This window comes from Zootermopsis nevadensis, unplaced genomic scaffold (genome assembly GCF_977971745.1).
Source record: "Zootermopsis nevadensis isolate Lab colony 2312 unplaced genomic scaffold, Znev_1.0 Znev_ptg000006l, whole genome shotgun sequence".
Classification (NCBI taxonomy): Eukaryota; Metazoa; Arthropoda; class Insecta; order Blattodea; family Termopsidae; genus Zootermopsis; species Zootermopsis nevadensis.
The window spans coordinates 13357353-13372742 of NW_028259138.1; the positions used below are offsets into that span (position 1 = coordinate 13357353).

The window sequence follows — 15390 nt, forward strand, 5'->3', positions numbered from 1 at the left end:
AATCTTGATTCAGTTTTTCAGTCTTGAAATTTGAGAATTTTCAGATCACTGCTAGGCACAGTAGCATGCAAAACTACCCGATTCATCATGACAGGAACTGTGAGCAAACTGGCACAAATCAATCAACGATCAACAAAGACTTTCTCTGCCCACTGGAAATATTAACAGATTATGATGATGACAAACTGAAACGATATTACGAACTGTGGGCAGTAACTCACTTTGTGAAAGTGTCCTGCTCTATGATGTTCAAAAGCTGCTGCTGTGTATTTGGATCAAGACTTGTCCACTCATGAAGAGGGGCTACATGTGCGTCAGACTTCATCTTCTCGCTTCTGTTGACTTCTGGAGGAAACACCACACGTCCACCCAGATCTGGCAGCTCGACCCCTGATATCACAATAATAAAATAACAAAAGCCGTGATACGTAACAAACAAGTGTCTTTTAATATACAGCATTTAAATGTCACTACCACACTGCAATACAGAAAAAAGTGAAGAAAAAATACCAGTGTAATAGCATTTAAGAAAAAATTGAGCATAATCACTTACATAGAACAGGATCGATGTCACCATGGGGGCGTGTGCCTGGGGACGGAGCTGGCCCCAGTCTCTTGTCAGCTACTGCAGGCCACAATGAGAGAAGAAAACTGCCTTGTGCCATCACCCTGATAACACACACGATAAAATGTGAGCTGTAATATCTACAGTAAAAACCCCATCTAATGTTTCCTTGGAAAATACTCAACTGGTGAAAATCTTAATGGAAGAAAATTTAACATGAGATTATTAACATGGTATCACTTAAACTGAACATGAGCGATAATAAACCTTAAATTGAAGAGTATGGATCTTCGATGCCGAAGCTACATTCAGCAAAATAGATCTGAATAACTATATTTGATGGATTCCTACACACAACAGTACATTCCACTTCCTAACACCAGTTCCATGTTCATTTCTCTCCATTTCTCACAACAAGAAGCACATTACGCATTCCTGGTAAGCACATTTCAGACAGATTATTTCCTGATGAATTGGCTGCAAGTAGCTGGTGATGTTGTCTGGTAAATGCAGCAGATGGGCATGTTTCAGTGTAAGACCCTCATGGTTGTGGGTAAAACAATGATTACGAAGGAAGAGAATGTTTGTTTTTGTAGGCCATTTTCCTCTCCAAGCAAAACAGCTTAGATGCTGTGTGGTGGATACAGGGTCCAACACCAACACTGTATTCATATAAATCACTTAGATCTACATAGGACAACAGAAATTCATTCATATAATGATCATAGTATTACCCTTCATGGTTGAAAAACTGCATGGCAAACCATCCGAGCTCGACTTCATTTATTCGTGGTTCCTCTCCGGTGTTTTCTGGAGGCTGCATTGTTCGACCATACAAGACTAATACAAGACGTGCTTCTCGTGGCAACATACACACACTTGTGCTCTCGATACTCATCCTGCAAGAATGTTATAAGAATGCATTGTATTCCACGCAGATATACATAAAACAAGTTGTTTCAAAAAGTATCATAATCTACTAGCACAGCGTAGCTAAATTTTAATCTACTTCTATTATTCTCTGCCGGAAAACATTTTTATGATATAACAGTTGTGTCTGTCCCCAACCAAACAACTTTTGAACCTATTAACAGATTTTCATACAACTTGTTATGAACATTACAACCTAGAGACCAAGCCATCTGTACATTTAAATTTTCCAACAGCAATTATAAACAAATCCACAGTCATAATAACTTCTGAGGTGTAAGCAACATTAATGCCACTTAAAATGAGCAGTATCAGATCTCACCCCCACCCCAACTGAATCAGCATAAACCAACTTCTAAATTGGAGTACACCTTCCCACTTGCTATGTATGAACTTACCAAGAGTCAAACAGCACACGATCATAAAATCCCTTTGTGCGAGACGCTGACTGAGAGAGGACCGGTTGTCCAACAGGCCGAGTACCGTGATAGATCTGTGCTACCAACTGGAATTCGTCATGGTTCCATCCTGACAAAAGACGATGCAAACCACCAACATGGACCAGTACACTATCCAGTACACTACTGCTCTCCTTCGTACCTGCATGTGCACAACAGTAACTCAATTTACAGGAAGTCGAAGCCTTCAATTACTGCAACGTACGGTCTCAAGACAAGGTCAAATGATGAGCTGTTGTGAACACGGTAACAAACCTCCAAGTTTCTTCACAAATCAACATATGAAAAAAGGCACTGAACCTCACAGTCAGTTACTTACTAAATTTACGGGAGAAAAACCACACAAGTTTCAGAAATTTGTTACAATATATAAGATAATGACATGAACATGGTTATAAAAGCGGCTGACAGACAGTATCGACAGCTTAATCTGGGATCTGATATGGTAGCAGATGGCATTCCAGTCAGAAAGTTCTGACTTTGTCAGTGGTAATAGATGGGGAAGACATTAATAAAAACGTATAATTGGTATGGTTGCTCTGAAGACCAAAGGCTTGGAATTGGGCGGGACTTACACAAAGACCACAAGGTTCATACACAAGATGATAAAAATAACACGAAGTCCACCAGCATCCCACACTCAGCAAAACAAAACTAATAAAAAGAGCTGTAGAAATCAGAATTTCTTGTCTCCTCAACCTTTTCAAGTTTACCGAGAGAAAAAATTCTCAGGAATAAAAGAAACATTGATATGAATATTGTTTCCTTCATGTTTTCCACGACAAAAACAACCCAAATTCTTTAAAATTGATACATGTAATAATTTGGACTTGAAAAGGTTAACAAATTTTTAGATGTGACCCAAATGGATTTTGCTGTAACACAGAGCAAAAAATAACACAACTCTTTCGTAATCATCTCACCTAGTTCACCATTTCAAGATACTTCTAAACATATTTAAACTTGGAAAAGGTATAAATGAGAATTTCAGGAGTCACATACACTCTAAGCCATAAAGACTGCTATGAAACTCACACAAAACAACTCACATGTTGGCAATTCTGCTCTGGAGTTAAGCTGAAAATCAACCCTAAAGGCATGACAGTAGGTCTCGATAAGTCCCTGCACAGCATCACGAATCAGATCACAGTTGGTAGCTATCGCGTCAGCAAGTGGCTGACGTAAGTGAACTACAGAATAGTCTCCATCTTCACTGACAATCTCAGGTCTTGAGCCATCCTGCATGGCAAAATAAAAATCTGTAACTTAACTAACACATCACTCTCTCTATGGTGCAGGAAATTCTTTGGGAAGTCAACTATATATATATATATATACTAATACATAACAAAACATATATAAAACATACAAAACATAACAAAACATTAAATTAACAGAGCCATAAAATAAATTTCCCCTGAGCCTAAACACCACAACATGAAGTATGGAGCAATGGTGGAATGATTAGCAGTGGAAAATTACAGGACTCAAAGAAAATCATGCTCTTGGGCCCCCCTTTTTTTACCATCGGGTCGGAGCCGACCCCCGGTGACATTAGCAACGAGTTCCCTCTGATAGGGACCTGTTCATATATTTCCTAGGCAAGTGATCCAGAAGTGGTTTGCCGTTGCCTTCTTGGGGCCTACCACAAACGTATCTTGCAGCCACCCAGGACTGAAGTTGGAGTCTCTCTGGGGACAGATCAGTGACTAGCCCCCTAACAGCACAGGCAATTTAAGGTAATATATCAGCATATACCTGTAAAGACTGAAGAAAGCCATAAAAACTTCAGACAGTCTCTCGGTTAAGATACAAACCCAGAATCTCTCAAATACGAACCATGACACCATTTGCTTTATAACCAGTACATCTAATCCACCTACAAATCGAGAAATCACTGTTCTTTCCTCACAGATATAAATTAATAAGGACATGTAACAGAAAATTATTGATTACTGATGGTGGAGCTGGTATAAACTGCAGACAAACAGATTCAAAGCTTTCCACAGATTCTGTGATGTCCTGAGTTTCCACGTTGCCCATTAGAGCGCAGACTGCTTTCACAGCTTGAACAACGCATTTGGCTTGAAGTTGGGGCATCAGGCCTGGAACATGGTGGCCGCACATCTGTCTAGCTGCCGCCTGCACTCTTTCCATTTCCCGCTCTAGGGTCTCTGCACAAACCAGAGCAGTATAATTTTAAACTTATATGAAGTCTGTAATTATGTTTTCAATCACCAAAAAGCATCTAGCAAATCAAATTATTAACTTATGTAAAGAAATATTATGCTGTTAAACAAAATGATGTATTATTTACACATCGAGTGCACGTCTTCTACCAAAAGTTGGGAGTTGCTCAGTCAGTCAAGAAACTTCACTCTTTTATGGAACCAAACTGTTCATTACGTTCACAAAAACCCATGAAATATAAAGGATAAATTATGAAACATCAAAATAAAATATGAAGTGTGACCTATGAAATACGAAACATGAATTGCAAAATATCAAACAACAGATATGAAATATCAAACATGAAATATAAAATATCATACATCAACTACAAACTATCAAATATGAAATTTTGAATATTATGCACAAAATACAAACAATCAAATATCGAGTTTCAAATAGGAAGTATCTAATATTAAGTATGATATTTGAAATATGAAATTAAATTAAATAAATTAGAATGAGGTACGTTTTACTCCACCTTAGTAACATTCTATGAGAAATACATATTATGTAGGAATCTTGTAAACTGTAAAATATACACACCCAAGAGTATAAGAAGTGCATCATATGAAATAGGATGAACTGGTTCATTAGGAAGCAAATCTTCCAATGATAAATCTCCATCTCTTTTGTCATCTTGAGCCTGAAAAATTTAGAACTCATGAAACGACTACAACAAAATAATGTCATGTCCTGTGACTGAACCCATGCCTCCACATTGGGAAACCAAGATCTATAAAGCAGAACTATAGCATTTGCTAAGATGGGTAATAAGTCCAGCTAGCAAACATTGCCCTGATGACAGAGGCAGCAGGGACTTATGCAACGTCGGCAAACTTCTACCAGACTACACGGCACAACAGCCCAGACGACAGCCGTCTACAGACTCACTGCCGTGAAAACCTCAATTCCTACTTAGTGAACATATTAATCAAAACTTCAGGCTTTTGCTGGGAGTTTCATCTCTGACCCTGCATATGGCCGAAGGACTTATTTTAAAGGTTTTTTCAGTTTTTGTTTTGGGAAAACAAAAATTTTATTGAGCATTTAAAAAGATAATGAACACTATTCTTAGGTTCAATATTAAATCAAAGGACATTAAATAATATGGCACATAGTCGTAAATGGTGAAGAGGGGCAGAATTTGTGGTTATTTCAAGGTACAAATCTAACATTCAGCTGGAAAGACTGTATAAAATCATTAGTAGTCTCAAACGGAACAACCGGGATTCAAATCTCATATACCATTACCATTATACCAACCTGATCAATATATAAGCAAGTTCAGTACGGCATTAAAACTAATGAAATTGTACCCTTAAAAAGGAACCTACCAATGGCACTTCCGTCTCTAAGGCTTACAAGAAAGCATGAGGCAGAGAAAACTGGAAAACTTACAGTTCTAGCCAAAGGCCTTTTCAGTTGATCAGTTTGTAATATAGCGAGTTCCACATCTCGTTCCAATTTTATACACTGATGAATATACTCGTAGTCAGACAGAGTAGTGTGAGACGTGAAGTACTCCGCAAGGCCCCATACTTTGAGGACATAGTCACTGACATCTTCACACAAATCCCCTTCCAGTTCACACACTACATGCAGGATTACATGCTCCACAGTTGAGCTCACTGTAGCAATAAAAATAAAAGTATAAGAATGTGTAAAGGAATGTTTGTGTATGCGTGCACTCACAAAGGAAACATTCAAAAAGGTACAGACCTCATGTCACATACTGACATTTATCAAGATGATATAAAGTGAATCAAAGACCATCTATGGTTTATTGATTAAAAATTACAGAAATGTCATGAATTTCAAAATGCAATATTAGCTCTATGGTTGTATGACAGCAACTTGAATCAGACACAATCTGACGGTAGTCCTTATAAGCATTCACACATACCAGAAATTTTAAACTAACAGCACACAATACATAAACATCATTCTAATTCCTGCCTTTACAACCGTCTCTCCAAGCAACTGTGAAGCAATTTTAAGTTTAACATTTCTAATTTTACAAAATGTAATTATTTAGCCATTAAATTTGTTATATCAAACAAAATTACATGTAGAACTGTTCTGTCCAGAATGTGGAAGGGTTAACCAACAAACATTTAAGACCTTTACGGTCTTTCTCAATAATAATGGCAGAATTCTGTGGGTTTCACCCTGTTACTACCCACCCCTCTGGTAGAACAATCAAAAGCTCAACATCACAAGCACTGAAGCTTGCCAGTGGTCCCAATCCTGAGCCATTTCCATCCATCCCTAATCATCACTACCTGCATCCTCAAAATTCATCTCAACATTACCCTTCCATCTCAATCTACCAAGCGAATGTTTTCTAAGTGAACTACCCACCAAAAATCTGTGTGCATTTCTTATCTGAGCCATCCAAAATGACCCAACATAATCACCGTAATTTCATACCCTAACAATAATACTATGTGGGTTTCACCTAGTATTTGTGAAAAATCTTCAACAATATTTGCACAATTTCTTTCACTGATTAATCTTACCATCACAGGTAAATATAACCGGACTCTCTTCATTCTTGGAATGGACAATTAACTTGATACTTGTTCCTTCTCCACATGAACTATCTATCGTCGGACTCACCACCAAGCCTATGTTTGTGTAAGGATCAACGTAAGGAAACTCCGCTGTACAGAGAAACAAATTAAGCGAGCTTAGAGAGTAAGTGGATAAATACATTTCAGCAATAAATTCATGCCGGCTCTTATCAATTTCTTCAATACTTCCAGGCAGGTGCAGGACAGAACAATGAACAGATCATTACAAACTACTTCTAATATTTACTTACAATTCATATTCATTATCATCCCATTCAAGATTATATAAACCTCTGAACAGAAAATATGGTGACAAATAACCTAGAAATCGATCATTAAAGTATACTTTTACATTCCTTTCCTTCATCCATAAACCGCTCACAATTTTCTTCAGACGCAATCCGACTCCCTCAACGTAAAGATTAAATATTATGCCGGTGGTGGTGGGAAATATAAACATTCCATTAATTCAGCTGCATGCAGAGTAGACTTTGCATATAATCAACATAAACCAAACTTAAATATGCGTGACAGGTTCTCAGGCACACCCTCATACCTGACTTCAAGAAAATCACATCAGTAATTTTGAAGCTGAAACATACGAACATTTATGCACACACAAACAAAATTATCCTATTAAAAATATATGGAAATTTTTTCCTGGAACCAAAAAAGTTAGTTGACACAAATGAACTCTCACATGAAACAACTTACCACGAAGTTTCTTCACCATTGAGTGGAATGTTTGCAGTTCTGAATCATGGAGAGCTGCCCTCTGCTTCACTACCTTCACATTCTCATACAACCGACACTTAACTCTCTGCTGGTAAGCATAAAAATACACTGAATTATAATAACTAATCAATTAGTATTATCCTAAACCAGTTCCGTAATTTCAAATTCCTACAACTGAAATTCTAAAAGATTGATTTTAATGTCATCTTGCCACTTTCAACTTCCAAGATGTTTCATCACCAAAATTAATTTTAATAATTTGTGTAAAATTAAAGAACTAGGATAGCTCAGTTAGTAAAGTAACTGCCATGGGATATATGGCCTGGGTTTAATCCTAGCACGGAAAGGAAATTTCCTCTTCACCACCACATTCCGGGGGCCTCACAATTCTCCTACCCAACGTATAACAGGCGTTTTTGACATAAATACGTCTATACGGAAGGGTCATTCAGCAAAAACAGCGTTACGAAGATGTGTAAGATCCATACAAACAATGTGTAAATATGGACCGACAATGGTCAGCTTTTATATGAACTCCTGCGTGCAAAACAATGCAAGAAAAAGGATTCGAATTTCTAAAACACGCCTGCAACGATATTGGCTGAGCATGCCGTAAGGCTTTCTCATTTATTATGCATGCTGTATAATTGCCTGAATAAACCGTATTGCAATCCACTCCTTTACCTAAGAAATTAATTGTTATGTCATCTGTTTATTCGGCATTGTTGTTTCATTACTGTCATCAACAAACTGCTTTCGTTATTGCAGAAAGAGCTGAGCTGTGAATAGCTTGTAGAAGAAGTGGGTCGTAGAGTAGATAATATTGTGTTGTTAAAAACGTTTTAGAATATCACAATAACAATTATTAATAAATCTGTGATACTCCCCTCCACTCTCTCCATATTAGTTTTGAAAAAATTGGTCATTGCGGGTGGACATCGTGGTCTCTTACCATTGAACAAAGTTTGAGGTAAGGGATTCCTATTTATTATTGTTGTTCATCACATTTAATGTTTTCGTCTGCATTTGTGAACTCGTGTAAGAGAATTAGGCTTGTCTTCTTTTGACCTAAATACGTCTATACGGAAGGATCATTCAGCAAATACAGCGTTAGTTACAAAGATGAGTAAGATCCAGCGCCGAGTCACCTTCAAACGCTCATTCCTCAGGAATGGTAAGAGTAAGGGTAATGTAACCTATATGTAAAATTATCAGTAAATAAGGACCTATAATATTTGCAGAATATTTTAAAATTGATTTAAAGAAGGAGGAAAATCAAAGCTTTGTCACATTTATGGAGGAAACATTTGGCTTAATGTTGACGTCAAATCCTCAATGTAGTACTACTAGATCAAAATCTTGCACGAAATGTTGATACTCTAAAGTGTACAAATTTTATAATATATTTCAGCTACCACAGACCCATCTTCAGCGTAACTAATTCAAGTTAAATAAGCAATGTCTTAATCAAACTATTTACTGAATTTTAAAGCATGTATAAAGGGAATATTTAGAATAAAGCTAATATATAAACTTCCTTTCATTGTATTTATTGCCTAAATATAATTTAAATACAAAGACGTATTTACGTCAGATTCTCCGGAACCGTGGTTCCACTGTCAATTTTTCCTTGGAAGTAGACCATTTCTATTGTGTCTAGAACCAGGGTCTAGAAAGAATAAATATTTGCCATTGGAAAACCTAAGTTCAACTTCATAACTACTTTAATTCATGCAATCTCCAGTTTTTAAGCATACTTAATATTCACGAACTATTTCAACTGACTCCCCACAGTTGACACCTGAATGGAAAAATAAATTTGTGCCTCCAATAATGAACTGCAAGGCCAACCCCCCCCCCCCCCCCCCCTTTCCAAAAATACTGTCAATTACATGCGTATTACAGCCCCATATTTGGTGGCAAAGATTAAAAATAACTGGTTAGAACAATTTGCCTGCCCTTCGTTCCACTGATGTTCTCCGTCTTTCAATGGTAGAATTGCGCGGAGGTAGAGGGGGTGGGGGAGATAAGGCTGTTGGAGTGCGATCCTTCACAACAGCTGCATACAGTGGATCACCAGATGTTCCTGACCCATCCAAGTAGTCAAATGGATCATACGCATCATAAAAACTCATAGAGCTCTCTGAATCTGACTCGTCTTCAACATACTCTGAAATCACAAATCACACTTATTATACATACTGACATATCTGTTACCAGTAACTGGTAACTTATTTATCTTTCTTGGTTTATTTAATTATAAAGGATAATGGGTAATGGTGAAATGGCAAAGAAAATCTCTCAACTTTGAGCATTACATTTGGTATTACAGATTGTAAGAATTAATGAGTTTTTTACTAGCCTCTAACTGCATATAACCTTCATGCCAAATTTCACATAAATCTGATCAGCCATTCTACAATCATGTCAGAAAATGTAATTTGTATGACCACCGACACACGGCATAATCTCTTTGGCTGAAAGAGGCTACAAATAGATGGACAGAAAAAAACAGGTCCATGTTCTTCGCTTATGACGGAGCAAAAATATGACCTAAAAAGCAAACAATTTCTTGACCTCATAAGCAAACACAAATTTTTCAAGAAAGATTTGCTTCATAGAGTTACTTAAGATGTCAATCTTATTTTGGGCCTCATGGTGGATAAATACAGTGGTAATTTAGTACTTGAATCTTGGCAGTTGGCTAGGAATCGTCTCTTTCTTCAAGCATTTCACCTCCCCACAATTTTCTGACTTAAAAAAGGGTTAATAATTTATACAGTTTTCCATCAATTATTTAGATGAATAAATCAAGAGGATGACATGGTTGGGACACGTAGCATGTGGGAGGAAATAAGAAATGCATACAAAGTGCCATATGGAAAACCTCCAGGGAAAAGATCACTTGAGATAACTAAACATAGAGATAATATTAAAACAGATCATAAAGAACAGGGTGTGGGAGTGTGGACTGGAGTCAACTGGCTTTGATAGGCTCTTGTTAAAAAATTAATTAATTTTAAAATTCCATGAAAAGATGGGGATTTCTTAATCAGCCAAGAAACAATCAACTTCACAAGGAAGACCCTGCACCACGGACCACATTATTATGTTTCTCACTATGTCAATCAGTCTGTTTGTTTGTACCTCTGTTCTGTTCCACTGCTAGTTGTTGCATCTCTTCTGTCAGCTTACTTTCTTGCTGACAACCAGAAAGCAAGGGATCGAAAACTTCTAACACACTGCCTCTCGCTGAAGTCTGTGTTCCCTCTGTTCCAAGACTGTCAAAGGGCGTGAGGTCTATCAAATTATTATTATCACGTTTCCCTACAACTTTCAGCACGTCTAAAGTAGGGTTTGCATCTGTGAGATTTGCAACCTGCTCTGGAGACTGAAGTGCTGGTATTCCTGAAAATAATGGACTGTAAGCTTGGGTCGTAGCATCCGTCACAACGCCTACTGGAATACGTGAAAGCTGCGCAGAGGGATGTGGCAAGTAAGACAGCCTTGTAGTTGTAAACTCGTTAATCTCTTCCACTAACTGAGACACAGATGCTGAATACTGTATCTGAGATGAAAAAGGGGTGGAAGACGCTTCAGCAGAGGCAGAGTTGCTGGATTTGTAGAGTTCATCCAACACAGGACACGGGGGGTTTCGGCTGGTGGGTGAACCCTCCGGGCTACCAAACGTAATAAGATCGGCTGCAGCACTGTTGCGGCGCTGTACTGAGGGAGGCGGCGCTAAGATTCTTGGTACCCGTGGTCCCCCTGTATTGAATGATCCCGGACGAGGCCTAGCTTTCAGGAACGCCTGTTTTTCCACTCCCTCGTTACCTGCTCGCTTATCTTTAACTGCAGCAGAGGAAGCTACATGAACAGAATAAAACTTCTTTTACCACAAATCAAACGAGAATGAAGGAAACAATTCAGATAACATAAAATCAAAAAAAGAATGAAAATAACAATTCTAAGTTCAGAATAATAAAAAAGTTACAATCTACACTATCAATCTATATCTTTCTCTTGTTTATTTAATGATGCTTTCTCAACTACAGACATTACACTGCGTCAAATGGAATTATGATATTAAATAATAAATTGGGAAGATATGGAAGCAGTCATGACCTATTTTAAGAAACTAGCTCAGCATGTACATCAAGGGACTGATAATAACAAAAGCCTGCCAAAATACTTGGCATTTGGCCAGTGATTCAAACCTGACTGCCTCCATCCTTTCAATGCATTATTCATTTATCATTCTATAATTCAACACACAAAGTCACAGCTACTGACAATGCACTTACACACAGATCACAATAAATAAAATGTATTTTTTGTAAAAATTGCAATACTATGGAAGACACTAATGAAATTAGAATAAGTCAACAGAAACCATTATGTCTCTCATGGGTTGAAGGGCTTTTTGATCAGACCGAACATCACACACACAAAAAACAATCTATTCCTGCAAAAGTAATACACCTTATCAAACTATGACAATTACTTTATATAATTATAATTACTATAATGTTTTGAGATTTTTCAATTTGCACTTGAAATGTTATGCCTACCATTACAGGAACTTGATGTCAACTGGAACTGTTTAAGTTCTTGCTGCTTCTGGATCCGAAATTTCTCCAGTGCCAAGCTTTCTAGACTAAGTGCCTGGGCCCTTTCCAGATCTTCCTGATATTGACGTTCGTAATCTGCTGATGTACCATCAGCACTGTTACCTGCCCCAGCCATTGTACTCAAGACTGTAATTTGAGAGTGCATGAATCTTTATTAAGCATTAACACTGTGAGCATCAAATAAAATTAATTACAGCAATTACTGTAGTGTTTCAGCTTATTTTAGTTATACTGTATTACAATGTTTTTGTACACAGTATACATGTACTAGACGCAGTGTGATGCACATGGCTACCAGGCAGTTCTCGTAGATTACTCAGTGCTTGTTTTCCTTCGCTTGTGGAAAGTAACTTCATTCTATGTGGAAATAAAACATTGGGTAATCCACGAGAACTGCCTGCTAGCCACGTGCATCTCTCTGTGTTTAACACATGTATACTCTGCACAAAAACACTGTAATACAGTGTAACTAAAACAAGCCAAAATGCTACATTATCACTGTTTGATCTAAATAGGTATTCTGTAGTCAATGACAGAGGGGTAAGAAATGCTATGATACTCTCTTTGCCTAGAAATTCACTTCAGAGAAATAATTTTTCTAATTGTTCTGATGCAAGAAGGTCAAATGACGGATTATGGTATAACAGGTGTTGGACACTGAGATGATACTGTCAGAGAGTCAATTACTATCAACAAACTTAACTGACAAATGAAGGATTTTTACAATTACTTCTTAAATTCTTTAGTCTGCTTTTAAAAATTATCCTAGAACGAAGTGAAGGAAAGCTAATACTCAACCAAATCAAACTGCAGCTAAAATTTCTTGAAAAACAATTATGTTGGTTTGCAGTAGAAACATTTTATTTGTACAAATCCAATTGATGTTGCACGATGAGTCAGAAGTTTCTTATTTCCTGTTATTTATTGGTTTTTCAATGTTTCAAGATTGCTTTAGATGTATACACTCATTCTTCTATTTGGATCATGCCCACTAGGTATTCGATTGGCAACAGAAACATTCCACAGGACCAATAAAAATTCGAAGTGGTTAATTAATTTCGTACAAACTGTTGCAAACATTATTTATGTTAAATACTCTGCTCTCGAAGACTCCTTGATGTTTCGCATGCCAAAGCTATTTCCATTTGCACAATTATGAATTGTCGTCTCTAACCTTACACATCCATAAATGGTATACAATCACGTACCTTGTAATTCCGACAAAAAACATAAATATTCATTTTAACCAATACGTGAAGTCAAATACACAACACAAGAAGATTATATTACAATTTCGACGTCTTGTCACGAACATTCAAAGTATAAACTACATGTCATTTCTAAGCTACAATTGTATTGCACCTGCTTTCTCCAGCTCCCTGTGGTTGGTGGTGCACAATTCCATTACCGGAGTTTGTTTATCTTTGACTACATTCAACTATCTGAAAGTACTCAAATTAGCACGATATAAGATGACAGGGCTGGTTACATTAATTTTATTTCAAGGTTATCGTATCTGATTATACATCTTTTTATATATATATATATATATATATATATATATATATATATATATATATATATATATATATATATATAGTAATTGGTATTTCATATATGATACCCCAATTCCTTACTTGGTATATGATATTCCGTGAATCATATTTGGTAGTGTTTTATATTGTATATTTAATGTTTTATAGTGTGTGATGGTTCATATTCTGTATTGAGCATTCGGTATTTCATATTCCGTATTTTATGTTTCAGATTTCATATGTTATACTTCTTACTTTGATATTTGGTATGCCATTTCTCACATTGGATGTGCCATATTTCAAATTTAAGTTTTCATCCTTGATTTAATGTTATTTCATATTCCATATTTGGTGTCTCATTTACCATGTATGGCACTTAATACTTGGAATTTCATGTTCCATGCTTCATTTATCGTATTAAAAATACCATATTTCATTTCGACATATATTTGAGTTCTGGCATTTGATATGTATAATATTTTATACACCATATTTCATTTTCCATACTTCCTATTATACATTCTTCTTTCAAACTTGGTCTTTCTGAAGATGGCTGTCCTCTGGGTTGCTGCACTGTGTAGTCTGGTAGAAGTTTACCAATGGTGGAGGCAGCAAGGACCTCTAAAACACTGGTAAACTTCTACCAGACTACACAGTGCAACAACCCAGAAGACAGCCATCTTCACACTCACCACTCCGAAAACATCAAATCCTACTTGGTATCTCAGATTTATATTTAATACTTATGTCATTTTGTTATATCACTGTTGTCTGCAATGGAATCATAATTACAAACTGCAAATTTTAAAATTATAAGATTTGAGGTTTTCACGGTGGTGAGTCTACACATCTTCGTCTTAACTAACGCTATTTTTGCCGAATGACACTTTCGTATAGACATATTTACATCAAAAGAAGACAAGCCTAATTCTCTTACACAAGTTCACAAATGCAGATGAAAACATTAAATGTGATGAACAATAATAAATAGGAATCCCTTACCTCAAACTTTGTTCAACTGTAAGAGACCACGATGTCCAATTTAATCAAAACTAAAATGGAGAGAGTGGATGCCAGTATCACAGATTTCTTAATAATTCTTATACAAGATAAGTACTTGTGATATTCTAAAACGTTTTTAACAGCACAATATTATCTACTCTACGACGCACTTCTACAAGCGATTCACAGCTCAGCTCTTTCCGCAATAATGAAAGCGGATTGTTGGCAGCAGTAATGAAACACAACAATGCCGAATAAACAGACGACATAACAATTAGTTTCTTAGGTATAGGAGTGGATTGCAATACGGTTTATTCAGGCAATTATACAGCATGCATAATAAATGATAAAGCCTTACGGCATGCTCAGCCAATATTGTTGCAGGCGTTTTAGAAATTTGAATCCTTTTTCTTGCATTGTTATGCACGCAGGAGTTCATATAAAAGCTGACCATTGTCGGTCCATATTTACACATTGTTGGTATGGATCTTAAACATTTTCCTAACGCTGTTTTGCCGAATGACCCTTCCGTAAAGACGTATTTACGTCAAAAAATTCTCTTTGAATATCTCAACAATACTGTAAACTATCGAGGCTAAATAATTTGGGATATTCTGTGAATTAACCAAACAAAATATTTTGTGTTATCCATGTTTCATTATTCTTCGTTCATCTTCTCCCCTCATCAGTCTGGATAAATGGGAATTCACTGCAATAATTTCTGTAATT

The 15390-nt window shown here is 36.6% G+C and overlaps 1 protein-coding gene across 5 annotated transcripts in view; it reads right to left on the bottom strand.

The window, feature by feature from the left end:
- Pi3K68D (phosphatidylinositol-4-phosphate 3-kinase catalytic subunit Pi3K68D) overlaps positions 1-15309 on the bottom strand; it is a 33135-nt gene extending 17826 nt beyond the window's left edge. For 2 of the 5 annotated variants that reach the window (XM_022064914.2, XM_087343745.1), the window contains exons 1-14: positions 13487-13616; positions 12065-12250; positions 10641-11360; positions 9452-9663; positions 7473-7581; positions 6705-6848; positions 5584-5813; positions 4729-4828; positions 3910-4127; positions 3003-3192; positions 1894-2095; positions 1300-1464; positions 554-669; positions 222-390 (exon numbers count right to left, since the gene is read on the bottom strand). In XM_022064914.2, the coding sequence (XP_021920606.2) occupies positions 222-390; positions 554-669; positions 1300-1464; positions 1894-2095; positions 3003-3192; positions 3910-4127; positions 4729-4828; positions 5584-5813; positions 6705-6848; positions 7473-7581; positions 9452-9663; positions 10641-11360; positions 12065-12250; positions 13487-13529 (2804 nt within the window). In that variant the 5' untranslated portion in view covers positions 13530-13616. Of the gene's footprint in view, positions 1-221; positions 391-553; positions 670-1299; positions 1465-1893; positions 2096-3002; positions 3193-3909; positions 4128-4728; positions 4829-5583; positions 5814-6704; positions 6849-7472; positions 7582-9451; positions 9664-10640; positions 11361-12064; positions 12251-13332; positions 13617-14661 lie in introns of those variants that run through there. The other 3 variants (XM_087343748.1, XM_087343746.1, XM_087343747.1) reach the window with 3 other exon arrangements.
- Positions 15310-15390: the final 81 nt, after the last annotated feature.